General features: G+C 50.2%; 2 protein-coding genes across 5 annotated transcripts in view; both read right to left on the bottom strand.

Moving 5' to 3' along the window:
- Positions 1-390: 390 nt before the first annotated feature.
- hipk1b (homeodomain interacting protein kinase 1b) lies at positions 391-22,306 on the bottom strand. Of its 4 annotated transcripts, none has more exons than XM_084464814.1 (18): positions 22,241-22,306; positions 18,729-19,459; positions 18,443-18,634; positions 18,155-18,336; positions 16,592-16,715; positions 15,522-15,641; positions 14,222-14,308; positions 13,899-14,083; positions 12,982-13,135; positions 12,610-12,796; positions 11,833-11,951; positions 9,738-9,872; positions 8,325-8,485; positions 7,749-7,820; positions 6,904-7,062; positions 6,252-6,469; positions 5,157-5,269; positions 391-3,328 (listed from the first exon to the last, which is right to left on the bottom strand). In XM_084464814.1, the coding sequence occupies exons 2-18, from the start codon at positions 19,455-19,457 to the stop codon at positions 2,771-2,773; spliced, it is 3,495 nt and encodes a 1,164-aa protein (XP_084320940.1). In that variant the 5' UTR covers positions 19,458-19,459; positions 22,241-22,306; the 3' UTR covers positions 391-2,770. The 4 variants fall into 4 exon arrangements, with proteins under 4 accessions (XP_084320940.1, XP_084320941.1, XP_084320942.1 ...); XM_084464815.1 differs by having other exon boundaries at positions 8,325-8,482; XM_084464816.1 differs by lacking the exon at positions 9,738-9,872.
- A 5,103-nt stretch (positions 22,307-27,409) lies between these two features.
- Positions 27,410-27,523, bottom strand: part of LOC311338242 (calmodulin-binding transcription activator 1-like) — a gene marked incomplete at both ends in the record, with an annotated part of 7,343 nt that continues 7,229 nt past the window's right edge. Inside the window, one exon of the mRNA XM_084463474.1 lies at positions 27,410-27,485. Coding sequence (XP_084319600.1) covers positions 27,410-27,485 — 76 coding nt within the window. The remainder of the gene's footprint in view (positions 27,486-27,523) is intronic.

The following is a 27,523-nucleotide window of genomic DNA, read 5'->3' as shown; positions in this document are numbered from 1 at the left end:
AGTCATCCGTCAGGTGTTCACGGTAAGTGTTTAGGGAGATCAGCGAGTGAAAGCAGTCCCTTTAGGGCCCTCATTATCTACAATGGCAACACAAGGGCTGCATGACGCAGCCAGTGGTTGGTTACCAGGGTAGTCCTAATGGTTAGGGTATATTATTTATCCCGGCAAAAATGTTATCAATTCAATCAATCATTTAATCCCCAATAACCTGCTTCATTAATTACAAAGCAGGTCAAAACCTGTTTACATAATAACTTTCCTTAGATTACAAACTGTTACTGCTACTTAGTAAGATCAGTTAGTGTGGAAACGCAGTGAAATAGTAAAGTAATATGACGTTACAGAACAATCTGCTAAACGACTCAAACCGTTTGTAAATAAACCAACCACTGGACTTGAGGTTATTTTATTGAAAAACAGTAACGATAGTTTGAACTGAAACCTTATCCCTGAATTAGTCTACCAGATAACTTCTTAACAATGCCATGGAAGGATGGGATTTAAACAGCTAAAAATACATTTAACAGCAAGACATATGCAAACATATAGGGATGAGATCAAATCCAAAAGCCTTTCGTTTCAGGATTCCAGGAGGAACTTGCTTGACCACAGACAAAGACTGCCCCACCATTACAAAACTTAAATCCATGTGTACCTCCAACCGAGAGCTGATAAGTGTGCATCCGTTATGTTAAGTGTACAGACAACCCATCAATAATCACGAGCGATATCATATTATACAGGATGCAGCTGTGGTTTACATTCACCACAATACATCCGAGTAAGACTTAAAAATCCAACTTGCAACCTTTGCATGTATATTCAAATATGGTACTACTCATTGGGAATGGTTAAATAAATACACGATTACAACAAATGAGATTAGTTTCTGATTAAAAATACTTAATAGTTTGTGTTAGTACGTGTTCTTTGCATGTTAATGGGACGCATCATTCAGGTGTGAGACGCGTGTGCTTCGGTACGAGATGACGCCGTTACAGCCTCTTACACGGAATCCATTAGTACTGTTGGATCAAAGAATGGGTTGTTCTAGCTAAAGTATATCGGTTAATATAATGAGCTAGTTTCTAAAACATGGAAAATAGTAAGAAATCTAGTCATATGTTATATAAATGTATTCTAGAAAATACTTCACAAAAAGCAATTCTCTGGCTAATGATCAGCAGGTATTTCCAGGACGTTTTGGTAATCGTCGGAGTGTCGGGTAGAGGAGGGGTACAGTAAGTAATCTTTCCCAAGTCCATTTTCGTTACATGTTAAAACTTGAGGATTCCTTTGTTCCTGAAGATGGGCACGCAATCCATCACTATACGTTTAACTTGATAAATACATTCAGCACTCACAGTTGATGAAGTTCAAATGTTTCTATTGCATAAGGTCCATATGCGCCCTTCCTAAAACACTTAGTACATTAATTGTGACATTATCACATGTGCATTTTTTAAATTAAAACAACCATCACAGTCCCATCAATGCCTTTTTCAGCAGAGACGGACTTCTCTCGGGTAGTGAATACATTTCCAACGACCTCACACTGACAAAAAACATAATTTATGCATTATAAAATAAGTACTATTTGTGATGAATGTAGTGATACAGCCAAAACACATGAGCCAAAACACAGGAAATATCATGGGATTAGTGCATCACATTAAACTCATGGGTCACAAAAGGAAACTTTTTTTTTTGCCAGCTCAAGCCTTTTGTGCAAGGCTTCAGGGCGGAGCCAAAGTGTCATGTTATAGGAAGTATTCCTCTTATCACAGAAAGCCCTATAGCTTGAACAAAACAGAAACATTTACCACAACGCCAAATTCCACTTCTGAATTAAACGGGGAGGGACAAAATAGAGAGGGTGTTAGAAACTAAACACACTTCCTCAAAGGATAATTAAACCGATACAAGGTAAAACAATGCAAAATATTGGATAAAACATTAGAAATGAGTTTAAAAGGAGCATTTAAAAGTAGCTGTGGTGAAAAGGGGTTTCCTCCTTGTGAACTGCAGCAGTCTAATAGTTGATATCACCCCTGTGCCTCCATCCTGACCACGGACCTGCACTAGAGGCCCTCCTGCTGGCCTCCCTCAGTGAGGTAGGCCTCCCTCAGTGAGGTAGGCCTCCCTCAGTGAGGTAGGCCTCGAGGCCTGGAGCAGCTCTCTGTAGGACTGGGAGGGCTGGTAGGGCTGGTTTACTGTAGGGCTGGGGGTACAGGAGGACAGACCTCTTTAGGGGTTAGGGTACAGAGCTGGGGCATTCAGGTAAGGAGGGGTACTGGGAGGAGCTCTCTGCTTGTAAGGGTACTGGAAAGACCCCCCTATAGGTACCCCTATAGGGTATACCCCTGTACCCCCTATAGAGGGGTCCCCCTGTACCCCTACCTATAGGGGGACCCCTCTATAGGGGGTACAGGGGTACCCCCCTATAGGTACTGGGGTATCCCCTATAGGTAGGGGTACTGGGGTACAGGTGTACCCCCTATAGGTAGGGGTACAGGGGGACCCCTCTATAGGTAGCTGTACCCCCTATAGGTAGGGGTACAGGGGGGTACCCCCTATAGGTAGGGGTACAGGGGGTCCCCTATAGGGGGGTACAGGGGTGCAGGGGTCCCCCCTATAGGTAGGTGTACTGGGGTACAGGGGGTCCCCTATAGGGGGGTAGTGGGGTACAGGGGTCCCCTCTATAGGTAGGGGTACCCCCCTATAGGTAGAGGTACAGGGGGTCCCCTATAGGGGGGTACTGGGGTACCCCCTATAGGTAGGGGTACTGCGGCAGGCGTCGGGGGCTGAGCTGGTAGGCCCCGTAGGCCTCGGCGCGCGGCGTGACGCTGACGTAGGGCGCGGCGGCGCTGAAGGGGTGCTGGTAGGCGGCGGGCAGCGCGGCGTGCAGCAGGCCGGCCGCCGCCTGGTCCTTGCGGGCGGCGGCGTCGCGGCGCGCCGAGGTGGCGCTGGCGTAGCCGGCGGCGGCGGCAGCGGCGGCGGCGGCGTAGCCGGCCGGGGAGGGGCCGTGGCCGGCGGCGGCGGCGGCGGCGGCGTGGCCCAGCAGCTGCTCCATGGCCTGGGAGGCCGAGGACAGAGCGGCGGAGGCAGGGTAGGAGTACAGGCCGGGCCCCGGGGCCACGGACAGAGACGACGCGTCCGGGAAGCTGAAGTGGGAGGAGGGGAGGAAGGTCTGCTGACGCCGGGCGGACGAGGAGGAGGAGGAGGAGGAGGACGAGGAGGAGGACGAGGAGGAGGAGGAGGAGGCAGAGTGGTGGTGGTGGTGGGACGCACGCAGGCGCTCCTGGGATGAAGACACCACCGGCTGGACCTGAGAGAGAGAGAGAGAGAGAGACACAGAGAGAGAGAGAGAGAGACACACACAGAGACAGAGACAGACAGACAGACAGACAGAAAGACAGAAACAGAGAGAGAGAGACAGAGACAGAGACAGAGAGAGACAGAGACAGAGACAGAGAGAGACAGAGAGTCCAGGTTAGGCTTCACAGGCCTGGAGCACCAAGTAGCCCAAGAGAGACTTACTGAGAGTAACGTATGTATAGAATACATCCACCCAGTACCACCAAAATACTCCCCTCGCCATGTACAGCGCTTATTATATTGTTTCTGTTTTATATTGTATATAGGGTTCGTACACATTTCAATGACTTTTCTGAGAAAAGAGTTTCTGGCAAATTTCCGTGACTATTTATTCCTGAAATGTCACACATAAGAATGAAAATCAGTGTCAAAGTGTAACCTCTGAGGTTTAATAATGAAAAGAATGACAATTTATGTGGTTTGACACAAAATAAAATGTATTAATTCACACATACACAAACAGGATCTCTATGAGGGACAGGGCACAAGGTTAAATATACTAACCTAACCCTAACCCTTCCCCTAACCCTATACCAACCTAACCCTAAACCAACCTAACCCTATACCAACCTAACCCTAACCCTACTCCTAACCCTATACCAACCTAACCCTAACCCTATACCAACCTAACACTAACCCTAACCCTATACCAACCTAACCCTATACCAACCTAACCCTAAACCAACCTAACCCTATACCAACCTAACCCTAACCCTACTCCTAACCCTATACCAACCTAACCCTATACCAACCTAACCCTAACCCTATACCAACCTAACACTAACCATACCCCTAACCCTATACCAACCCTATACCAACCTAACCCTAACCCTACCCCTACACCAACCTAACCCTAACCCTACCCCTATACCAACCTAACCCTAACCCTACCCCTAACCCTATACCAACCTAACCCTACCCCTACCCCTATACCAACCTACCCCTAACCCTACCCCTATACCAACCTAACCCTAACCCTACCCCTATACCAACCTAACCCTACACCAACCTAACCCTAACACTAACCCTACCCCTATACCAACCTAACCCTAACCCTATACCAACCTAACCCTACCCCTATACCAACCTAACCCTAACCCTACCCCTATACCAACCTAACCCTAACCCTATACCAACCTAACCCTATACCAATCTAACCCTAACCCTATACCAACCTAACCCTACCCCTAACCCTATACCAACCTAACCCTAACCCTATACCAATCTAACCCTATACCAACCTAACCCTATACCAACCTAACCCTATACCAACCTAACCCTATACCAACCTAACCCTAACCCTATACCAACCTAACCCTAACCCAACCTTAACCCTAACCCTAGTGTGCTGAAAAACACAGCAGCTGTCAATTAACACAACTCATTGGTTGGGAAGTAGTGACAGAATGAACACTAAGACTAGGCTGGTACAGAGGGTCTAGGCTGGTACAGAGGGTCTTTTGGGTACAGAGGGTCTATTGGGTACAGAGGGTCTTTTGGGTACAGAGGGTCTTTTGGGTACAGAGGGTCTTTTGGGTACAGAGGGTCTATTGGGTACAGAGGGTCTAGGCTGGTACAGAGGGTCTAGGCTGGTACAGAGGGTCTAGGCTGGTACAGAGGGTCTATTGGGTACAGAGGGTCTATTGGGTACAGAGGGTCTATTGGGTACAGAAGGTCTATTGGGTACAGAGGGTCTATTGGGTACAGAAGGTCTATTGGGTACAGAGGGTCTAGGCTGGTACAGAGGGTCTATTGGGTACAGAGGGTGTAGGACTGACCTGGCTGAGGTTGAGGGGGTGGGACTGGCTGGGTACGGCCCCCTGCCGCTCTGCGTCATCGCGGGAGCCACAGGGCTGGCGGTTGGCAGACCTCTTGGGCTTCATGTAGTTCACTGGGGGGGAGACGGTCAAACGCAGCGGAGTGAGCTCAGTCAACAGGACGCAGCAGCCAATAAGGATCAAGAGATCAGTACAACATACTACCCTATTTATCGTTTAATCTAACAGTAATGCATGAACACGCAAACACAAAAAGAAGTTCTTTAATGGTTTTAGATGTAGATACAGATATTGATAATCAGCACGTTACAAACCTTACAATGGCCTCAGTTCAGGTTTAGCCCTGACCAGGTCCAGTGTATGTAACGTACCACTGGTTTACTGCTCTAATGGACCTGAGCCCAGGTCCAGTGTACGGTCACTGGTCCAGTGTACGGTCACTGGTCTGAGCCCAGGTCCAGTGTATGGTCACTGGTCCAGTGTACGGTCACTGGTCTGGGCCCAGTGTACGGTCACTGGTCCAGTGTACGGTCACTGGTCTGAGCCCAGGTCCAGTGTACGGTCACTGGTCCAGTGTACGGTCACTGGTCTGAGCCCAGGTCCAGTGTACGGTCACTGGTCCAGTGTACGGTCACTGGTCTGAGCCCAGGTCCAGTGTACGGTCACTGGTCCAGTGTACGGTCACTGGTCTGAGCCCAGGTCCAGTGTATGGTCACTGGTCCAGTGTGTGGTCACTGGTCTGAGCCCAGGTCCAGTGTGCGGTCACTGGTCTGAGCCCAGGTCCAGTGTGCGGTCACTGGTCTGAGCCCAGGTCCAGTGTACGGTCACTGGTCCAGTGTGTGGCCACTGGTCCAGTGTACGGTCACTGGTCTGAGCCCAGGTCCAGTGTACGGTCACTGGTCCAGTGTAAGGTCACTGGTCCAGTGTGTGGTCACTGGTCCAGTGTGTGGTCACTGGTCCAGTGTGTGGTCACTGGTCCAGTGTACGGTCACTGGTCCAGTGTGCGGTCACTGGTCCAGTGTACGGTCACTGGTCTGAGCCCAGGTCCAGTGTGTAGTCACTGGTCCAGTGTACGGTCACTGGTCTGAGACCCACCAGTGTCGGCGCGGGCGCGGGGCCCGGCGGGCCGGTCGGGCCCCGGGGCCTTGACGGAGGGCGCCACCACGGCCAGGGAGCGGGCGTGGTGGCGGGAGGACGGCGCGCTGGAGGGCGGTGGGCCGCGGCCCAGCGGGGTCAGGGGGCTGGCGTTGGACGAGTCCGAGTCGTGCACCGTCACGCAGCTGATGACGTTGGTCCTCTGACTGAGGCTCACACTGAGGCAGGCACACACACACACACACACACACACACACACACACACACACACACACACACACACACACACACACACACACACACACACACACACACACACACACACACACACACACACACACACACACACACACACACACACACACACGACTGGTTAGTGGATGTAAACAAGGATACAACTGCCCCCGTTGGTTGAGTGGTTGGTATCCCAGAGCACCACCGAAACCTAACTTATGGTTTAGACCACAACCCTTACCATGTCTAGGTTTAACCTTAACCCAAACTAGGTTTAAAGCACCACCTAGAATCCAACGCTAACATTACCTCCAACACTAACTCCACTCCTAACAAACCCCTCTTAGTGTGTCTAGTCCAAACCAGCTGTATGGCCGTCTTGGTGGGTGCTACAGGTGAAGGCGGTTGGGGGACTGACCTGGCGGGGTGGAACTTGCGCTCGTCCTCCGTGTCCGTGTCGCTGTGGATGGTGATGATGCTGACCGCAGGGCTGGGGGTGTCGGAGATGATGATTGGCTGGGACAATACGGCGGGCGTCACGTCACTGCTGCTGAGCAGCGAGGCCGTGGACAAACCCCTGGAGGAGGAGAGGGGATCACAGTGAGCCCGCGGACACATTCTGCTCACTGTTCAACAGGAAAGCATTTTAGATTTGTACAGACGATGGAGTGAAAGGGTTTGAGTTCCGTGCTCTACTGGCGTCTGTATTTACTGTTGGTCTGAAATTACGCTCTTGATTCTGTGCTAAGACACAGATCTAAGTGAGAGGTTCTAATGGAGTCGTTATTGATCCAGTGCTTAAGAGGACGATCCAACAGCGTGGTGAGCATCATTCACACTCTAACACTGATTAGGTCTGCCCACTTGGAAACAGCACAAATCCTGTCTATTATACGGGACGGAAAATTCTGTTTATGCCATGAAGTGTACACAAGGAATGCAAACGGGTAAGGGGTAAAAAGGTGAGAATATTGCATGAATATAGAAACCCTGCCACAACTATGAGGTCTGGGTGAATGCTGCCCATTGAAACCATTTTAATAAGACTTGCTTTACATGCTCATTTCTAGTTACTTTTAAGTATATTTGCATCTGCCTGAAAACTCGGTCTAACAGCCATTGTACTGTGCTGAAAGGAGTTTGCATCTCTGATACACTAATCTAGCGTTTGCCACCCTCTGAAAAGAGATATTTAAATAGTCTTCAGTGCATCCACCTGAGAACACAGTTTCACTGTGGATGGGTGTGTGTTTTGGTCCGTACCTGTTCCTGCTCTCTCCTCGTCTGGCCTTAACCTTCTTCCTCTCGGGCTGGGACCGGGTCTGGGCCGTGCTCCTGGTGGACAACAAACACAACGTTAGTGATGGCTCGTTCACCAACCGATCAGTTACAATGAACGACTCTTTAACACGAACGAACCGACCTGATTCCCCGTTTCAGTTCGTCTCGTTCGTTCTCCGAGACTCGACTCCCAGCTCCGCCCACTAGTCGCTGACTCGCGAGTCGCCGTTCGTTCACTGACTGTGTTTAGCGGTGAAGACTCGAGGACTGAGACGTCACGAGAGCCAGACGGGCAACAACATCCTGATTCTAACATGAAGCGCTCCTCAGCTAAAAGGAACTGAGTTAATGTTGTGTTGATTGATGCCTGTTTGCACGACTGAACGAGAACGAGGGAGGAGCCGAGTCTGACCGACTCAGTGACTGAGAACCGTGATTCACTGCTACCGGAAACGCGAACAAACGAACAAACAACGCTTCTTGCCGAACTGACCGAGGCGAACTGATTCATTCAAACGAACGATGACGTCCACCAGGAGTCGACGTTCCCAAACCCACCTCCAGCTGTGCTGCTGCTGCGCGGCGGCGCCCGGGTGGAGCACGCCCAGCGGCGACTCCCCCACGGCCGCCGGGTGGGCGGCGCTGTGGATGGCCACGCCCGGGACCTGTTGCCACGACGACGGGATGAGGATCTGCTGGGTGCCGGTGGGCCAGGCCTGCTGGGGGGGGGGGGAGGGGTGACGGTGGGCGAGAGAGACAGACGAGACGACCGTAAGTCACACGGACGGGAGTCCTGACGGGCGACCGCACGCCGCGGGCGCCAGCGACCTCACCACCGCAACGGGCAACACTGAACCATGCTTAAGAGACGGGTGGACGTCAGCGGCGGAGACCGACGCCCGGGGGCGGTTCCCCTCTACAGTCAAGAAGCACAAAAGCAGCCTTACAACAGCCTTAAAACAGCCATCCTCTGGTCCAGAGCCCTGTGGCACAGCGACCAGTTCTGTCATGCAAAGCATTTGACACCCAGACAACTGACTGAGCTGACCTCGACTAAGACCTACACGTGCAAAACAACACCCCCCACACACACTCACAACACAACACCCCCCACACACACAACACCCCCCACACACACTCACAACACAACACGCACACACACACACACAATACCACGGTGCCTGTTTGAGGAAAAAACACACCCAACAATAGTGTTAGTTAGAGTTGGCCGCAGTCAGACAGCAGGGTGACGGCTGTCATGAAGGAGAAAGGGCATGCCACCGGGTGGGAGGGGCCACCGCACAGAGTCAAGTGCCCGGAGGCACCGTGTGTGTGTGTGTGTGTGTGTGTGTGTGTGTGTGTGTGTGTGTGTGTGTGTGTGTGTGTGTGTGTGTGTGTGTGTGTGTGTGTAGTTCAATCGTCCTGCACCCTCCTCCAGCGAAGCGGGGGGGGTGGGGGGGTGGGGGAGAGGAAGACAGACAGAGAACAAGAAGCTGCAAGCAAAACGAAGGCCGGGGCAGCCGCTCATGCGCTCCATGCGTTCAGCAGACCTATGGGGGACGAGAGGATGAGGAGAGAGAGCGATGGAGGAGGAGGATGGGACACCCAACCAGCCAGCATCCCACAGCGGTGGACTGAATCGTTAGAATGCCGGCAGCGGTTTAACAATGGGTAGAAGCGCTGCTCCTAGTCCTTTGGTAGCGCTATTCCAACAAGGAATCTTATCCCGCGTTTCAATAATTTTTTTGGCAGGCAGTTATATATTTTACTGGGTATCCCAACGCAGTGGGACTGGAGGCAGAGGGGGGAGAGAGGCAGCATGTCACCAGGAGCCGGGGCCTCAGGGTGAGAGGGAGGTGCTGGGGAGGGGAAGAGGTCAATGAGGGGAGCAGGGTGACGCCGCGGTTAGTGGTGCTGGGGGGGGGGGGGGGGGGGTGCGTGCGCCCGCGCGTCTCCCACGGAGGGCTTTACCAGCACTGTGGCTGTATGCTCCAGCAGCGTGGGCCGGGGCACCCCGGGGCCCAGCCCTAAGGGCAGAGAGTACTGGGGGGCTAGGCCTGCAGACGGAGGGTGTAGGGTCGCCACCATCAGGGGGGTGCAGGAGCCCTAGGGGGGGGAGGGAGGATATGTGGGCACAGGGTTAGGGTACAGTTAGGGTGGGGAGGGGGAGGGAGGATATGTGGGCACAGGGTTAGGGTACAATTAGGGTGGGGTGGGGAGGGTGGGGTGGGGGAGGATATGTGGGCACAGGGTTAGGGTACAGTTAGGGTGGGGTGGGGAGGGGTGGGGGAGGGTGGGGTTGGAGGGTGGGGTGGGGGGGAGGAGGATATGTGGGCACAGGGTTAGGGTACAGTTAGGGTGGGGTGGGGGAGGGTGGGGAGGGAGGACATGTGGGCACAGGGTTAGGGTACAGTTAGGGTGGGGTGGGGAGGGGTGGGGGAGGGTGGGGTTGGAGGGTGGGGTGGGGGGGAGGAGGATATGTGGGCACAGGGTTAGGGTACAGTTAGGGTGGGGTGGGGGAGGGTGGGGAGGGAGGACATGTGGGCACAGGGTTAGGGTACAGTTAGGGTGGGGTGGGGAGGGGGAGGATATGTGGGCACAGGGTTAGGGTACAGTTAGGGTGGGGTGGGGAGGGGGAGGGAGGGAGGACATGTGGGCACAGGGTTAGGGTACAGTTAGGGTGGGGAGGGTGGGGTGGGGGAGGATATGTGGGCACAGGGTTAGGGTACAGTTAAAGAGCCTGGAGACTTATGGTTTTTCCACATCCCTAGGAAGAGGATTTCCTTGAGGGCGGGGTTAGGAAGGAAATATAGCAGTAGACCGCTAGCAGTGGATAACCACGAGCATCCAGGCCATCTGAAAAAGGGAGGCAGACATTTCTCCATTCACCTCCCGACTCTGAAAGGAGTGTTGAATCAGACGAATCAGCAAAGAAACGGCGATGGATTGGAAATGTGTGTTCAGTTCGGTCTACATTTAAAATAGTAAATGATCCACTACAGATGTCCCTACCGTCTCAATGACCAACCAATCAGCTTTCAGTCCAGGTGAGCCACCTATCAGCTGTCCTCATAGGGCATCAGAGCTCACTGTGAGGTGTTTTAACTGTTACTAGGGTTTGGCGGATAGGTAATTTATGAATTTTAAAGGAAATCGTGAGCCAGTGTGGGGAATATGAGTTGAGTCAGTGGTGGGCGTGTTAAAGGGTAAAACTGCTTTCACAACCGTTTTGATCATCCTCGGCAGAAAGTGAGCGCTACGTTATCTTCTCACTTTCCGTTGTCAAAGCATATCATCTTACCGATCAGTTCATCTTACCGATCAAAGTTTACTTCAATTGGGAAGTTTATTGTGTCAGTTTACAAATCATCCCATAACCACTCTTATTATTTTCAGTAAAACTAGCTTTGTGATGTTTACCTTGAAATGGTTTCACTATGATGAAACTCTGGAGGGTACCATTGCACAATATCACACTCAAACTTCCTGTGTATTTCAAAACAAACCAAAAGCCATATGCCACCAAATACACAGATTACAAAGTTGATGAGCAGTAGTAGTCTCACAATAATGCTGGACGTCCGTAGTCCCTGCTTTTGCGCCATACAGGATTTTATTTAACCCCACACCCAATAAAAACACAACCGTGGCCGTTGATGACTTGCGAAAGTTGTGGCATCTGTTTACTCAAACTCAAACCCTGACTCTGCGTCGGGTTTGTTTGAACACACTGCTATGCTTAAAGGTGCCATGACGTGCCACCAGGTGTGGTGTGATTAGCCGTTACAAGCCGTTTTGGAAATCTTCCCTTATGACATCACAAGGGGCAGAAAGTAGGCATGTCCACCTAGATGTGTGCTGGACAGATCAGTCCACCAGCCGACCCAGTGGACAGTAGCAGACGTTGCTCATCTATCCGTCACACATCTAGGTGGACACGCCCAGCTGTGGTGTCTTAAGGGGCAGATTTCCAAAAAGGCTTAACGGCTTAACGGCTAATCACAGCACACCTGGTGGCCCGTCATGGCCCCTTCAACACCACGAGAGACCGGTTTCTAGTACCAACCTGGGTGAGCATGCTGGGCGGGATCTGCAGTGACTGGGCCGACTGGTTCTGAGGTACGATGGGCACAGAGTTCTCCATCCTCACCGGGTAGGCGCCACTCTTGTTGGAGGACTGCAGCCCTGCAACCAGAACACAGAGCCTTCAGCGGACACACAGGGTACACCTTTACATATACAGCGTCAGTATTACATATATATTATATAGTATAACCAACCAGAACACAGAGCCTTCAGCGGACACACAGGGTACACCTTTACATATACAGCGTCAGTATTACATATATATTATATAGTATAACCAACCAGAACACAGAGCCTTCAGCGGACACACAGGGTACACCTTTACATATACAGCGTCAGTATTACATATATATATTAGATAGTATATAGCAGTATTATACTAGTAATAGCTACACCGTTTACAAGGTCCTCAGTGTCTGGACATTAAGTGTGTTTCTATGAATAAATGCTCCTCATTTATACAGCGCTCTTATCCACAGCGCTCTACAGTGTTGACTGACATTCACCCGTTCATCACACATTCACACACCGACGGCGGAGTGGACCCCTCAGGGCGACAGCCAGCGGGTCAGGAGCAGTCAGGGTGAGGCGTCTCGCTCAGGGACACCTCCACACTCCGCTAGGAGGAGGAGCCGGGGATCGAACCAGCGACCTTGTGGTGACCAGCCGACCCGCTCTACCTCCTGAGCCCCACGCCGCCCCTCAGCTCTCACAGAGACCTACAGGTGTGTTTCCGGGGGGGGCTCGGTTCCTCTACCTTGGATGGTGGTGGGGGGGCAGACGATGAGCGTCTGCTGGAAGGGCTCGGCCTGGCTGCACAGGCCGGCGCCGCGGGTCTGCAGCGGGACGCCCTGCTGGGTCAGACCAGGGATGTTGATGGTCGCCTGCTGGTACAGAGCCGGCTGGTAGTTGAGCAGAGGCACCGTCCCCGCTGCTGAAGGCACCTGTTGTGGAGAGAGAGAGAGAGAGAGGGGGCAGAGTCCAGCTGATTAGCCCTGGGACGGCGGCGTCATTCTGTGTGTGTGTGTGTGTGTGTGTGTGTGTGTGTGTGTGTGTGTGTGTGTGTGTGTGTGTGTGTGTGTGTGTGTGTGTGTGTGTGTGTGTGTGTGTGTGTGTGGGCGGTGCGTGCCTGGTTGTGCTGGTTGAGCTGGCTGCTGAAGGTGACCGTGAGGTTGCCGGCGGAGGCACTGGGGACAGCGTTGGTGGAGTACAGGGACTTGCTGCTTTCATAGGAGGAGCTCCGTCTCTTGCAGATCTCCATGTTCTGAAAGCACGACTTCACACTGGAGGTGGACAGACAGACACGCGTTAGCCAGGCTGCTACACGGCCCTTTATACCAGTGAACCACGTGAAGGGACGTTGATGACATTTAGGAGCAGGAGGACATCTTGTGCCAGGAAAGCTACAGGTAGACATTCAAACTCAGATCAAACTACCCAACCAGTAGACTATAATGCAACATACATCTCTATTCACGGCTATTCAAGTATTATCAGCAGAACTTCTTGTTAATATACACTCACTGAGAGCTGTGGGGGTAACTAGTAGTATTAGTAGTACTACATGTTAATATACACTCACTGAGAGCTGTGGGGGTAACTAGTAGTATTAGTAGTACTACATGTTAATATACACTCACTGAGAGCTGTGGGGGTAACTGGTAGTATTAGTAGTACTACATGTTAATATACACTCACTGAGAGCTGTGGGGGTAACTAGTAGTATTAGTAGTACTACATGTTAATAGAGACTCACTGAGAGCTGTGGGGGTAACTGGTAGTATTAGTAGTACTACATGTTAATAGACACTCACTGAGAGCTGTGGGGGTAACTGGTAGTATTAGTAGTACTACATGTTAATAGACACTCACTGAGAGCTGTGGGGGTAACTGGTAGTATTAGTAGTACTACATGTTAATAGACACTCACTGAGAGCTGTGGGGGTAACTGGTAGTATTAGTAGTACTACATGTTAATAGACACTCACTGAGAGCTGTGGGGGTAACTGGTAGTATTAGTAGTACTACATGTTAATAGACACTCACTGAGAGCTGTGGGGGTAATCCATGAGGTGGCTCATGGTGACGAAGGGGTGACCCAGGGTCTTTGTGGGCGTGATCCTCTTGTCGGCGTCCAATCGGAGCATCCTCTTCAAGAGGTCGATGAACTCCCGCCTGTCGGCCTTCTCCGCCAGCATGTCTGTTCCCTCCAGGTGTGAAGACAGGTTGACCTTGGAGTGGAAAGACAAGGTCAATTCGTGGTTACTGCCGTGGTGGGCGTCAGCGTGTTTGACAAGGCATGAACGAACAAAAGAGCATAATGGAGACGGATGGACAGCGCTCTCAGTGCCAAGAGCAGGGGAGCCTACCTGCATCATATCGTCAAGACAGTTGAAGATGTACTTCCTGGCCTCCTTTGACTTGATGCCCAGCTCCACCTCCTGCTCTGAAGGAGTCTGAAGGGAACAAAGAGGGTTGCTGCTCATTTAACAAACAAGGCAAACATTTTGATGATTTATATGCAAACATAAAATCGACTAATACCACAAGAACATTATGAAATATAGTTGCACACAACCACAACGGGGTCCTACAATATGACGAGTGTGGTGGCCTAATTTGAAAAAAGAGAAAAGCCTCTAGAATAATAATAAAAGCTGTGTCACTGTGGGTCTAAATATGACATCCACACTCGTCCACACGAGCCCTCAACAGGGAACATATGGACATGTAATGGTAGTGTACCTTCAGTCTCCAGAGGGGGTAGCTGGAGTCTGTGTATGTACCTTCAGTCTCAGAGGGGGTAGCTGGAGTCTGTGTATGTACCTTCAGTCTCAGAGGGGGTAGCTGGAGTCTGTATCTGTGTATCATGTAATGGTAGTGTACGTTGAGCCTCCAGAGGGGGTAGCTGGAGTCTGTATCATGTAATGGTAGTGTACCTTCAGTCTGTATCATGTAATGGTAGTGTACCTTCAGTCTGTATCATGTAATGGTAGTGTACCTTCAGTCTGTATCATGTAATGGTAGTGTACCTTCAGTCTGTATCATGTAATGGTAGTGTACCTTCAGTCTGTATCATGTAATGGTAGTGTACCTTCAGTCTGTATCATGTAATGGTAGTGTACCTTCAGTCTGTATCATGTAATGGTAGTGTACCTTCAGTCTGTATCATGTAATGGTAGTGTACCTTCAGTCTGTATCATGTAATGGTAGTGTACCTTCAGTCTGTATCATGTAATGGTAGTGTACCTTCAGTCTGTACCATGTAATGGTAGTGTACCTTCAGTCTGCATCATGTAATGGTAGTGTACCTTCAGTCTGTATCATGTAATGGTAGTGTACCTTCAGTCTGTACCATGTAATGGTAGTGTACCTTCAGTCTGTATCATGTAATGGTAGTGTACCTTCAGTCTGTATCATGTAATGGTAGTGTACCTTCAGTCTGTACCATGTAATGGTAGTGTACCTTGAGTCTCCAGAGGGGGTAGCTGGAGTCTGTGTATGTACCTTCAGTCTCCAGGGGGGGTAGCTGGAGTCTGTGTATGTACCTTCAGTCTCCAGAGGGGGTAGCTGGAGTCTGTGTATGTACCTTCAGTCTCCAGAGGGGGTAGCTGGAGTCTGTGTATGTACCTTCAGTCTCCAGAGGGGGTAGCTGGAGTCTGTATGTACCTTCAGTCTCCAGAGGGGGTAGCTGGAGTCGGTGCCGCGGTTGAAGAAGCGACTGGTCTTTGTGCCGGCGCTCAGCAGATACTCTGCCGGCAGGCCCTGGGTCTGGGAGATGTAGCGGATCTGGACAAACACAAACATTTACATTGAGGGCATTTCGCAGACGCTTTTATCCAAAGCGACTTACAGTAAGTACATTTGTCATAAGAAGTGAAACAATATATCTCCATCGGTACAGTAGAGATGTTTAAAGAACCAAGTGCAAGTACTAACAATCGCCAGGCTAACCCCATTCCCCGTACACAGCAGTGATAGCTAGCTACTGCAGATGCTACACCATTAAAGTACTATGAATAAATACAACATTCATTAAGTGCGTACATTAAGTACCAGGACGTACAACATACAATAGTGGGTGGGGGGGACTGGTTATGTAGAGTCTAGGTGAACTCTGAACAGGTGAGAGCGACTGTGACCCTGACATGGCACAGAGCTTGTTCCACCACTGTGGAACAAGCTCTCTGCAGTTGGAGCTTTGAATCCCAAGGAGGATTGGTAACAGAAGATACTAACTGTTTTTAGTTCTGAACAATAGACATCTTCAACCCAATAGTTGTTAATAGGACTTGATGCCTTGAGAGATGTAGTAATGGAATATCTGAATTGAATGTAAACACACCCTAACCTAGGCTACCCAAACCTTGTTTTTTCATATCTAGAATGAGAAACATTGGGGCAGTTTCAAACACAATGTCCCCCATAATGACAGAATGTCATTATGGGGGACAGGACAAAAACATCATCACTTCCAATAACATTCCAATGATCCTATACTTCTCAGATGGAGGCAGTCATTTCGATGTAGCATCACAATGTGTCATTTTAATCCGATTTTATAATCCTCTTTTGACATGTATCTATGTAAACTGAGTATTAACAAGCTCACTCTGCATTATATATTTGTTCATATTACCACTCGCAGTAAAAAAGCCTTGCACTGCACACACACATTGGGGGATGAGTCAACACGTCAGCGGGGTCTTGGTGTTGGCGTGTGGACGCTCTGCACCTACCTGGTCGTACTCGGAGGCTCCCGGGTACAGAGGCCAGCCCAGGAACAGCTCAGCGATCACACAGCCCAGGGACCACATGTCGATGGCCTCACAGAAGGGCAGGCCGAGGATGATCTCTGGCGCCCTGCAGAACCAACCGGAGGGTTAGGTGGAGTCCACCACGCCAACACCGTAGCTACAGCACCCTCATTGGTGCAATCCATGAGGGACACTTTGTGTGCACCAATCCTTGTGAGGGATATAATGTGCTAGAGTACGACTCTGTGTGAGTGCCAGCGCTCCTATATAAACACACACACACACACACGAGGACAGCCCCCACCCACCAATCCCCACATCTCAATACATCCGTACATGTTGTTTTTATGTGCAAGTGGTGTGATGAATTATTTCTTAGATTGCGGGCATATTCATTTGTTCTGAGAAAACACGAGACATGACAGACGTGCCCTTGGCTTCCAGCGTCACTCAGCGTCACTCTGGCTGTGCTGTGATTGCGGTTTTGCCGACCGCAGGCTTCATCGCTGCCTTTGTTGACGACAAAGGGGCACAACTTCTCCCTTTCTGGAACATTGAGGCCTACTGGGAACTTGAGTCTCTGTAACCAGCAGGGAGGGGACCTTGAGTCTCTGTAACCAGCGGGGAGGGGACCTTGAGTCTCTGTAACCAGCAGGGAGGGGACCTTGAGTCTCTGTAACCAGCAGGGAGGGGACCTTGAGTCTCTGTAACCAGCAGGGAGGGGACCTTGAGTCTCTGTAACCAGCAGGGAGGGGACCTTGAGTCTCTGTAACCAGCAGGGGGGGGACCTTGAGTCTCTGTAACCAGCAGGGAGGGGACCTTGAGTCTCTAACCAGCAGGGAGGGGACCTTGAGTCTCTGTAACCAGCAGGGAGGGGACCTTGAGTCTCTGTAACCAGCAGGGAGGGGACCTTGAGTCTAACCAGCAGGGAGGGGACCTTGAGTCTCTGTAACCAGCAGGGAGGGGACCTTGAGTCTCTGTAACCAGCAGGGAGGGGACCTTGAGTCTCTGTAACCAGCAGGGAGGGGACCTTGAGTCTCTGTAACCAGCAGGGGGGGGACCTTGAGTCTCTGTAACCAGCAGGGAGGGGACCTTGAGTCTGTAACCAGCAGGGAGGGGACCTTGAGTCTCTGTAACCAGCAGGGGGGGGACCTTGAGTCTCTGTAACCAGCAGGGAGGGGACCTTGAGTCTCTAACCAGCAGGGAGGGGACCTTGAGTCTCTAACCAGCAGGGAGGGGACCTTGAGTCTCTAACCAGCAGGGGGGGGACCTTGAGTCTCTAACCAGCACGGTCCAGCACATAGTTTGTTATGCTAGAAGAGTCCTAGCCGAAAGGTACACGGTTCAATCCCAAATGTCCACAAGCTAGCTGTAGCCGTCCCGAGGCAAGCCCCCCAACCCTCATTAAGGGGTTTCTTTAGATAAGTGTAAAAACCGTCATAGTGCATAGCATAGCTCCAGGTTAGCTCCTATCATTTGGTCACTGAAAACCAGTTCATTGAATATCTTGAATCAAGGAGGAAGGCGCGGCCCTGACCAACACACCTGTAGTATCTGGACTGCAGGTAGGTGGAGCACACGGCTTTGGAGACGTGGCTGGCGGAGCCGAAGTCGATGACCTTCACCCGGTAGGGCTGTCTGAGGGGGTCCACCAGCATGATGTTCTCTGGCTTCAGGTCGGCGTGGATCAGCCCCAAGCTCTTCAGCTTCATCAGGGCCGTGGCCACCTGGACGACAACAACATAGAACCAAAGATTACACACTACCACCACGGACAGGAACCGGAGACGACCGAGGTGAAGGACGACTCAAAGGCGGGTCAGGGGGGCGGACCTGCTGGAGGATGGGCCGGATGTGGCGCAGGGGAAGAGGGCTGAACTTGCTGTGCTTCAGGAAGTCGTACAGATTCTGCTCCAGCATCTCAAACACCAGGCAGGTGTGGCCCTTGTGTTGGAAGCACTCGTACGAACGCACAAAGTTGTACTCATCCGCATTCTCCGCACTCAGGCGATTGAGGATACCAACCTGTGAAAAAACACAAACACGTACGTTTGAGTCCCACGTCCCAAACAGAGCGAGTACAGTCGGGGGGACGGAGTCCAAACGAAGGAGAGCGTACCTCGATCTGGCCCTGGCGCGCGTACGAGGGATGGTTCTTGAGGATCTTGATGGCCACTATCTCGTTGGTGCCCCTCTTCCAGCACTTGGCCACCTGTCCGAAGGTACCCCTGCCCAGGAACTCCAGCACCTCGTAGCTGCAGGCCATGGAGCACAGGATCTCGTGCTGCACCAGCTGGTAGTCCCCCTCGCCGTTGGAGCTGCTGCTCTTGGTGGTGGTGGCCGAGTGGGGGATGGACTGCCCCGTGCCCCCGCCCCCGCCGCCCACCGTGCGGGTGGAGTAGGTGGCGGCGGGGGCCGACAGCTCCTCCAGGATCTGCACGCTGCCGCAGCCGCTTCCCTCGCTGGCCTCCTCCGCCTTCCTCTTCTGGCCGTGGCGGTGGGCCCGCGTGTCCGAGGCCGTCTCGGCGTGGGAGTGGCCGTAGGAGGCGGCCTGGTCGCTGGCCAGCCGGCGGCCAGAGCCCCGCGGGGCGCTGCCGGTGCTGTCGGCCGCCCTCACCACCACCTGGCCCCTGGAGCCGGGCGCCGCCGGGGGGAACACCAGGGAGGGGGCGAAGGGCGGCACGGCCATGGCCGGGTTGAAGCTGTAGGCTGAAGGGCCGGCCATGGAGCCATAGCCCTCGGTGGTGGACACGTCCCACACGTTGCTCTCCACCTTCAGCTTCTTGACGCGGCAAAAGGCACTGGAGGAGATGGAGGGAGGGGAGAAGACCTGCAGCTGGGAGCTCATGGCTGTGAGGACGCGGAGAGGAGAGGGTTGGAGGAGAGGGAGGTTAAAAACAAGAGTTAGAAAAAGAGTGCTTCAATTTCTTTCACATGAATTTAGGATGAGAGTATTTCAGGTTGAAGGAATTTTATATTGGAAAACACAGCTTGCAAAGGCAAAAGGAGCCTTGATTGCAGAAACAGATACAGAGATAAGAGCACCCTCTGACGAGTCCCTCTAGACCCTCAGAGTAGTCCTTAGTACAATAACGGAGTTACGCTTCAGACCAGCACGCCTCAGCCCAGTAGTGAGGGTATGGTGTAGCCCAGCTCAGTTACGGCTCACGTTTCCACCGCCACCAGTACCCTTATGGTGGGCGGGGCTTAAGCCGGATGGCGATAGCCACGGCAGCTACATAAGCATGGTGACCTCATAGCAGCCCGACACAGTGTAGCCTGCTAATAAATCCATGAAAAAGAAGAACGTGCACAATGAACAAAGAGCAACAACGTAGGATGTCCAAGAAGGACGGCAAACTTTCGCCGTTGTCCAGAAATCCCTCGCGGGTACTGTGTTTGTTTGTTATTATCCCCCTGTCGCACGGAAGTGATTCTGTCGACCAATCAACGGACAGCATGTGTAGCTCAAACTTGCCGGGACCCTTTCAGGCTCTCAGTACCTCAACGGAGGAGTACTGTGAGACGAGTACGGCTCAACATGGCTCAGTCCGGGTCACGCCCACTTTTGGCGGTGGAAACGTGACCCGTGCCGCACCTTAGCAGACCGAACCGACCCGCACCCTGCGGTGGAAATGCTCCATAAGAGGTAGGTAGGCCCATGTTGGGATTGAGTACTGTAAAATACATATGGAAAAAAGTCGCCTTTCAATAAAAACTAAATGAAAATACATATTTATGAAATATACACGTTATTATACACAGGCCAAAGTAGGTGTTGGAAATGGAAGAATGTTTTGCTTTGATGTAGCCAAGTTGTGGGGAAGTGGCAGCAGCTGTATAACTGGTCTACTGGGCACTGAGTTAAACCAGAGACTCACTCAGTACCAGCTGTATAACTGGTCTACTGGGCACTGAGTTAAACCAGAGACTCACTCAGTACCAGCTGTATAACTGGTCTACTGGGCACTCAGTTAAACCAGAGACTCACTCAGTACCAGCTGTATAACTGGTCTACTGGGCACTCAGTTAAACCAGAGACTCACTCAGTACCAGCTGTATAACTGGTCTACTGGGCACTGAGTTAAACCAGAGACTCACTCAGTACCAGCTGTATAACTGGTCTACTGGGCACTCAGTTAAACCAGAGACTCACTCAGTACCAGCTGCCATAAGCTCACAAGACTAACCATAAAACTACGTCTTAAAAATCCATATTTAGTGGCCAACTGTGATATTGCAACAATCTGCCAGAAATCATTTTCCGAATGGAGACCTAGTAGAAAAACATTTCTTAAGCAATTTGGTAAACAAGCAGAATTTGGGCGATTTGTGTTCTTCGCACAAGGAGACATCATCATCGTTGTTACACTGGGTAAACACATGCAAGTGTTTGGCTAGAGTTAAAATTATTGACAGTCAACCTCAGAAAACAGTCTAGTCCTTAACACATAAAACGCTTGTTTAAACGGACAAGGAAAAACGAAACATCGCCATAGCGACGCAACAGAGGCCTGTCGGAGGGCCTGTTTGCAAATCCATTGAAAGTGAAACTTAATGTCATCGATTCTTCAATATGAACGTGAGTGAGACAGGAGGCTCTTGGCACCACATACGGCCCCTTTCCATTCGGGACACGGTAAACATTCAGCCGGACGGCCTGCAGGGAACGACCTGCAGGCCGCTGTCAGCCATGTACACTTTAAACCCGACCCGTTCACATTTTAAATAATGTCAGACTTTGATTAGGAGTTCAGTGTTACCATTTGATATAAGTAGAAACACGCAGACACGGGGGGATGATAATGCGAGCGTCTCTCTGATCCTGAAATTAGGCCGAATCCTGATCCGGATTCTCTTTTTTGCAAACCGATTTGTCGGAAAGTCTTCACCAAACGTTGAAGAGATCGCATAACACGACACTCATTCAAAACACACCACTTACAGACACACAGATGCATCTTCTTATTTTAATATTGTGCAGTATATATAAATGTGTCATTGTTTTTTTCCCCAACTCGGTGGCCTCATTTAATCCGAAGGGCTGCGATCAACAACCGAGAGGTTCGAATCCCGGGGAGCAGATCGACGGTTCAGTCGTTAAGACAGAATCAACTCCCTGTGGCGACACTAACGTGTAAGATCGTTGTTAACTACCGATGTATAATCTTTATAGCAGGCAGGCTAACATGTTAATAATAACATGTTAATAATAACATGTTAGGCCACCAGCCGGAGAACACAACTTCACATCACGTCTGAGACCAGCTGTTGAAGACAGTTGATCAGAACATGTACAGAGAGTCACCAGGAGACGAACCAGTGGACCTCCACCCCACCAGGAGACCGGGGCGGCACACCGAGCCCTGCCCGTGGAGGAGGCTCCTGTCGGGGCTTTAAACCCCACTGCGGTCCCAGAGCGGAGGCTAACGCTAGCCGCTAGCCGTTAGCCGGGCCTGCATTGTTTCCAATGGGAGAAGGCTAACGCGTTAGCGCTCACAGTGTCGACGCTCTGGACAGAAACGACCGCGGGGTGCCGTTTAAAAACAGGCAGGCTTCTTCTTCATGAAACAGTGTGTGCTTTTCGGTATCGAACAATAAAAAAACAGCTTATAAACCCAGTATAAATACCTCTGTCGATACGGCAGCCCCTCGGCAGCAGCGGATCCACTTCTCGCCGGAACAAACCACGTAATGAGAGCCGCGAAATTGACGTCATTTCCGGTAGACGTAACGTAAATTAGAGAAAACACCCAGGATGGTGGAGTGTTATTTATTATAGGGGGCTCTGCGGTGTTCTGCATGTATGGTTTGATATGCTGTTTATGATAGTGTGTACATTATATACATCTGAATAGCACGACGTGTTAGTCAGTGTGTCAACAGAGCCCACCAGATACCCCCCCCCCCCCCCCCCCCCCCCAAACACACACACACACACACACACACACACACACACACACACACACACACACACACACACACACACACACACACCCCACCCCATAGCTACAGTTAATTGCTTTCAATCCCACTGTGGCATAAGCATCGTTTAAGTGTACATACACATTCATAAACCAGGCCAAGAATTTTAAAGTGCAAATTTTTTTAATTCTGATTTCATTTTACAGCAGAAATTATGTAAAGCATTCAGAAGACATTTTCCACATATGAGGGCAATTCAAAAACACTTGGCCTCAGCAACCAAATATTATTTTAAAAGCATCAGCTATCCAGTGATGCTCGTGCATGCACAATTGTCCAAAAAAAATGAATACATAAATAAACAAAAACTAGCCCACAAAAAGGGGAATGAGAGAGAAAAGAGACGCGTCAAATGAGGAGGTGGACGGCAACACGATGAGTGCACGACCGCAGGCGAGAGTGGAACACAGCGGGGGGGGGAGAGCGTCAGGGTGAGAGAGGAACGATGGAGGGAGAGGGGGAGAGTGGACCTGAAAGGGGTCTACCATTCTAGCATGCAGTGTGATGATTGGCTCTCCTACGACGAGGCCTGCGTCGGATCACATCTCTGAGACACGTCTGAGGACAGAGGACGTCCACCGACTGCATCTCTGAGGGAAATATCGTGTGTGTTGTGTTGTGTTGTGTTGTGTTGTCCTACAGTGCGCAGAACTCTCTCTGTGAATCTACAATGTGTGTGTGTGTGTGTGTGTGTGTGTGTGTGTGTGATTGGCGAGTGATTCTGTACAATGTCTGCGTTCCAAAAGGTTTCTGGTAAGAAGTTTGAGAAGAAGAAGAGACACAGGAGAAGAAAGGGAAGGCAGTGCAGTGGGTCAGTCTCACACGAGGACGTCGCTCCAATTGAGATTTTTAGCAAATATGAAAATATAAGATATTCTAAAACAGCTGGAGGGATCCATTATTTTAATTAAAAAAACGTTTTTTTGTTTATATAAAAAATAGAAATTTGGGCCTTCCGAGTCTTCTGAACAAAGTAAACAAAATACAACTATTTGCAATACACCACATAGTTTGAGGTTGATGTAAATTTGATGCAAACATCTTACGTTACATCGCTTCATAATCTAAATAGAAATTTAAGTAGGCCAATAATGACGTCATTTTTAATCTTATTACTCTGATAAACAACATTTTGTGAATAAATGTAAAAAAAAATCCCTATACTTATACTTATTAAAAGTTATTCAGTTACCAATACTAACTAATCAATGACCAAGTGGAGCATCTCTAACCCACATACGCTCTCTAAATCTCTCTCTCCCACAAACACACATGCATACAAAAGTGCATGCACCTGCACACATGCACACACCTACATACACACACACACACACACACACACACAAACACACACACACACACACACACACAAATACATGTGGGCTGGCACGCATGCACACACACACACGCACGCACGCACGCACACACACACACACACACACACACACGCACACACACTGTGTTCTCCTTCTCCCCGTTCTTCAACCCTGAGTAAAACCTGTCTGAGCAGTTCCCAAAGACATGAGTGCAGAGAGAGGCGGGCGGGTGGTTGTGTGTATTCATGTCACATGTGTGTGTGTCACGTTTGTGTACATTGGTGTGCACATGAGAGGAAATCAAAATGAAAAGGAAACACAAAAGGGGAGGGTGAGTGGGACACAATTGGTTTCAGGGAAAAACTGCTTGGTTTCGCTTTATGTTAAACGCTGGAAGAACATTTTCTAGACAGTCAAAGAAACAAGTTCATGCAGAAAAAAACATATCTCTTTTAACAATGACATTGAAACTTTGAATAGACGCCTGTGACAGCGTCTCCCACACAAAGAAACTGAATTTCGTGGGTTTTTTTCATAATAACATCGCAAAAAAACCACATTGAAGTAACCCGGGGTGAGAAGTTTAACTGTTGTTACGGATTTCTGACATTAAGCAAAACCTCACATCATCAGTGCATAAGCATCATTCACACCACCGACAAACTCATCTTTAACTCTGACTTGGCTCATCAAGTTCAACACATTTCCTTGAGCAGAGTCGTCAACAGACAATTTAGGAAAATAAACAGGTCACTTTTTGAACCTTTGAGAGTACATACAACAGATGGTTCCTGATATTGTCTCCTTTACGTTAGTGAGCAGGCACTTTCTAAACAGAGCTGTCTAGAATTATAGGGTACGGATCATACGATGGCAGTAGGATGAGGAGAGCAAACGGAAAGAGGGACGTAAAGAGGGAGAAAGAACATTCTAGATTCAACTCAAAGCTTTGGCTGGAGGCCCACACTGTCTGTCTTATGGCGATCTCCTCAAAATCCAATATTTGACTGTAAAATAACCCTATTTCATTATACACAGCGCCTTCTTACCTGTAACTGTGATCTGTCATTGCATTCACAAAATCCAGCATCATCATCATGTCATCATCATCATCACTCTATCACTCATCTTCATCACTATCACCATCATCACCATCATCATCACCATCACCATTTTCATCATCACCATCACCACCATCACCATCATCAAACCTGACCTCTAAAAGCTAACATTTTAAAGGTCTATACAGATGAACTAGTTCTAGATCTTGTACATGTCTTATGCTCTGTTTGTATTGCCTCTGTGGATCTAAAATGTACTGATATTTTGGGTTGACTTTTTTCCCCAACATAACATATTATTTTATTATTAGGCAAAATAGCATTCAAAGTAGTTGGCACCACTGGCAGAAGGGGTTTCGTTTTTGCTAGCTAAGAAACAAAAGCACAAAGTGTAAATGTTCTGTTTTGAAAGATAATTGTTTCAGCTAACTTTGTTTTTCCCACTTATATTTCTAACATTAGATTTTTCAATTGCATGCTTAAAGAAAATGTTCTTTTCAGTAACACTTATATTGGATACTCTTAAAGTGAAGCAGTTAAAATCATCTCAGTCCATGGCCACTAAGATGCTCTTGTTGCGGTTTCTTTGTCTTAAATCTCATGCACATGACTCATTTTGTAATATCTACATTATTTACAAGCAATACAGTCGTCATGTTTACCCAGGTCGTTGTCTTAAGTTCTCATAATGGGAGTAAAATAATTTATAATCTTAAATACAGTCCTCTTATGAAAAAAGATTCAGGGTTTTCATAAGCCCCTTACCTCGTCAGTTTATATACAGGAATATGCAATAGTCCAAAATATGGATTTGATGGGCCCGGGTGGGCGGGGGCCCGGGGGCCCAGGTGGGCGGGGGCCCGGGGGCCCGGGGGCCCGGGGGCCCGGGCCGCGTCGGACCCGTCCTTTACAGAGCAAGCATAGAGACCTCCCAGAGACGGGAGAAGTCAAGGCAATGGCATCTGACACTCCCCTCGAGACTCCGAGGCCTTTCGAGGTTCACGCGAAGAACACAAACCAACAGAGACAAAGTTTGAACCGTTTTGGGAACATGTCACATTTTTAACCACACAAGGAGTGAAAGAGAGACTCAAGCGTCAACCGTTCTCGAGGCCAAATAATTAGACCAATAAATAAATAATGAGGTTCAAAATAAATAACTTAAAAAAAGCACTTAAAAAAGAAAATAAGTCATTTTTTTTCCCCTTACACAGTTCACATTACACAGGGCAAGGATAAGTTTGATGAGGACGTAAGTGAAGACACAACTACACAGAGAAATACAAAAAAGAAACGACACTAAAGCAGTTTGGCCAGCATGCAGGAGCTCCTAGCTCAAACACATGCATTGGATTCAACAAACACGGACACACCACATCAGGCCAGCAAAGTGCGACCGCCGGGAACGACTCCGTACAAAGTCCATGTAACAAATTAAGACATCGTAGCTCAGACCCCGACCGACATCTGACAACGTCCCTCTTACATTCAAGTGTACTTCATCCGGTGTGTGTTCTTTTTTTTTTTGATTAACTGATTAACAGGTTGGTAAGCCTGCAAAGTCGAGGTGGCTGGCGGGGGGGGAGGGGGCGGTGGGGGGGGGGGGTGGGGGGGAGGTGGCGGTGGGAGGGGGGCTAATGTCATAAATGTCAGCAAACAGGGTTTCTCTTTTTGCTGTGATTGCTCTTAACGTGTCGTGAGGAGAGAAGGAGTAAGCAGAAAAATAAAGATCCTGCATGCAAACGCAACATGGAAGTGATATTTGGTTTATGTTTTTTTCTCCCTCATCCTCACGTGGATCACGTTTCGGATACCAAACGCACCAGGTTCAGTCTCCCTCCTCCATGTCTGTAGCCTCCACCCCCCGGCCCCTCCCTCTCCCTCCTCCTCCTCCACCCCCCCGGCCCCTCCCTCCTCCTCCTCCTCCTCCTCCTCCACCCCCCCGGCCCCTCCCTCTCCCTCCTCCTCCTCCTCCCCCCCCTCCCTCCTCCGGTGATCCAGGGTGGGTAATCGTATCGTCTGACGTCTCCAAACAGTCGAGGCTGACTGGCACTAGAGCTTCACCCATGAAGACTGCAAAGATGCCATGAGGTTGTTTTTATATTTTTCTTAATGCGATGGCCTCCCAGCGACACTGTGGAGGAGGAGCAGGAGGGGGGGGAGGAGCAGGAGCAGGAGGAGGGGAGGAGGGGAGGAGGGGAGGAGCGGCAGGCGGTGGGAGAGGAGGTGGGGATGCTGTGATGGGAGCCAGGCTATCTGGGCTCCACCCATCAGTCTGTCAGAGCTGCCAAGATGGACACCTGTCTTGTCCTCAGTCCGTCTGGGAAGAGTTCATGGTTCCTCTCGGTGTAGAGAGAAGAGGAGGAGGACGGGGGGGGGGGGGGGGGAGAATGTAGAAGAGAAGAGGAGGAGGATGGAGAGGAAGGGGAGGAGTTACATCAGAGGCTGAGGGGGTGGGGGGCGGGGCCTCGTGTAAGGCTCTCAGGACCCCTGGCCTTTCTCTGTTCTCTGGCCCTGAGGAGAGAGACGGAAGACGCTAGAGCAACAAGCCT

Source organism: Micromesistius poutassou (genome assembly GCF_964030765.1).
Source record: "Micromesistius poutassou genome assembly, chromosome: 2".
Taxonomy (NCBI): Eukaryota; Metazoa; Chordata; class Actinopteri; order Gadiformes; family Gadidae; genus Micromesistius; species Micromesistius poutassou.
The sequence above is the reverse complement of the archived record's forward strand: the minus strand, read 5'-3'. Positions and strand labels throughout refer to the sequence as shown.

Excerpts from the sequence above, each read along its gene's own strand:
- hipk1b (XM_084464814.1), bottom strand. The coding sequence starts at position 19,457 with ATGAGCTCCCAGCTGCAGGTCTTCTCCCCTCCCTCCATCTCCTCCAGT. Across the intron at positions 16,716-18,154 it reads CTGCAGTCCAGATACTACAG|GGCGCCAGAGATCATCCTCG; the intron begins GTGTGTTGGTCA and ends TTGGTTCTGCAG. Across the intron at positions 14,084-14,221 it reads GTCTTGACGATATGATGCAG|GTCAACCTGTCTTCACACCT; the intron begins GTAGGCTCCCCT and ends TTCCACTCCAAG.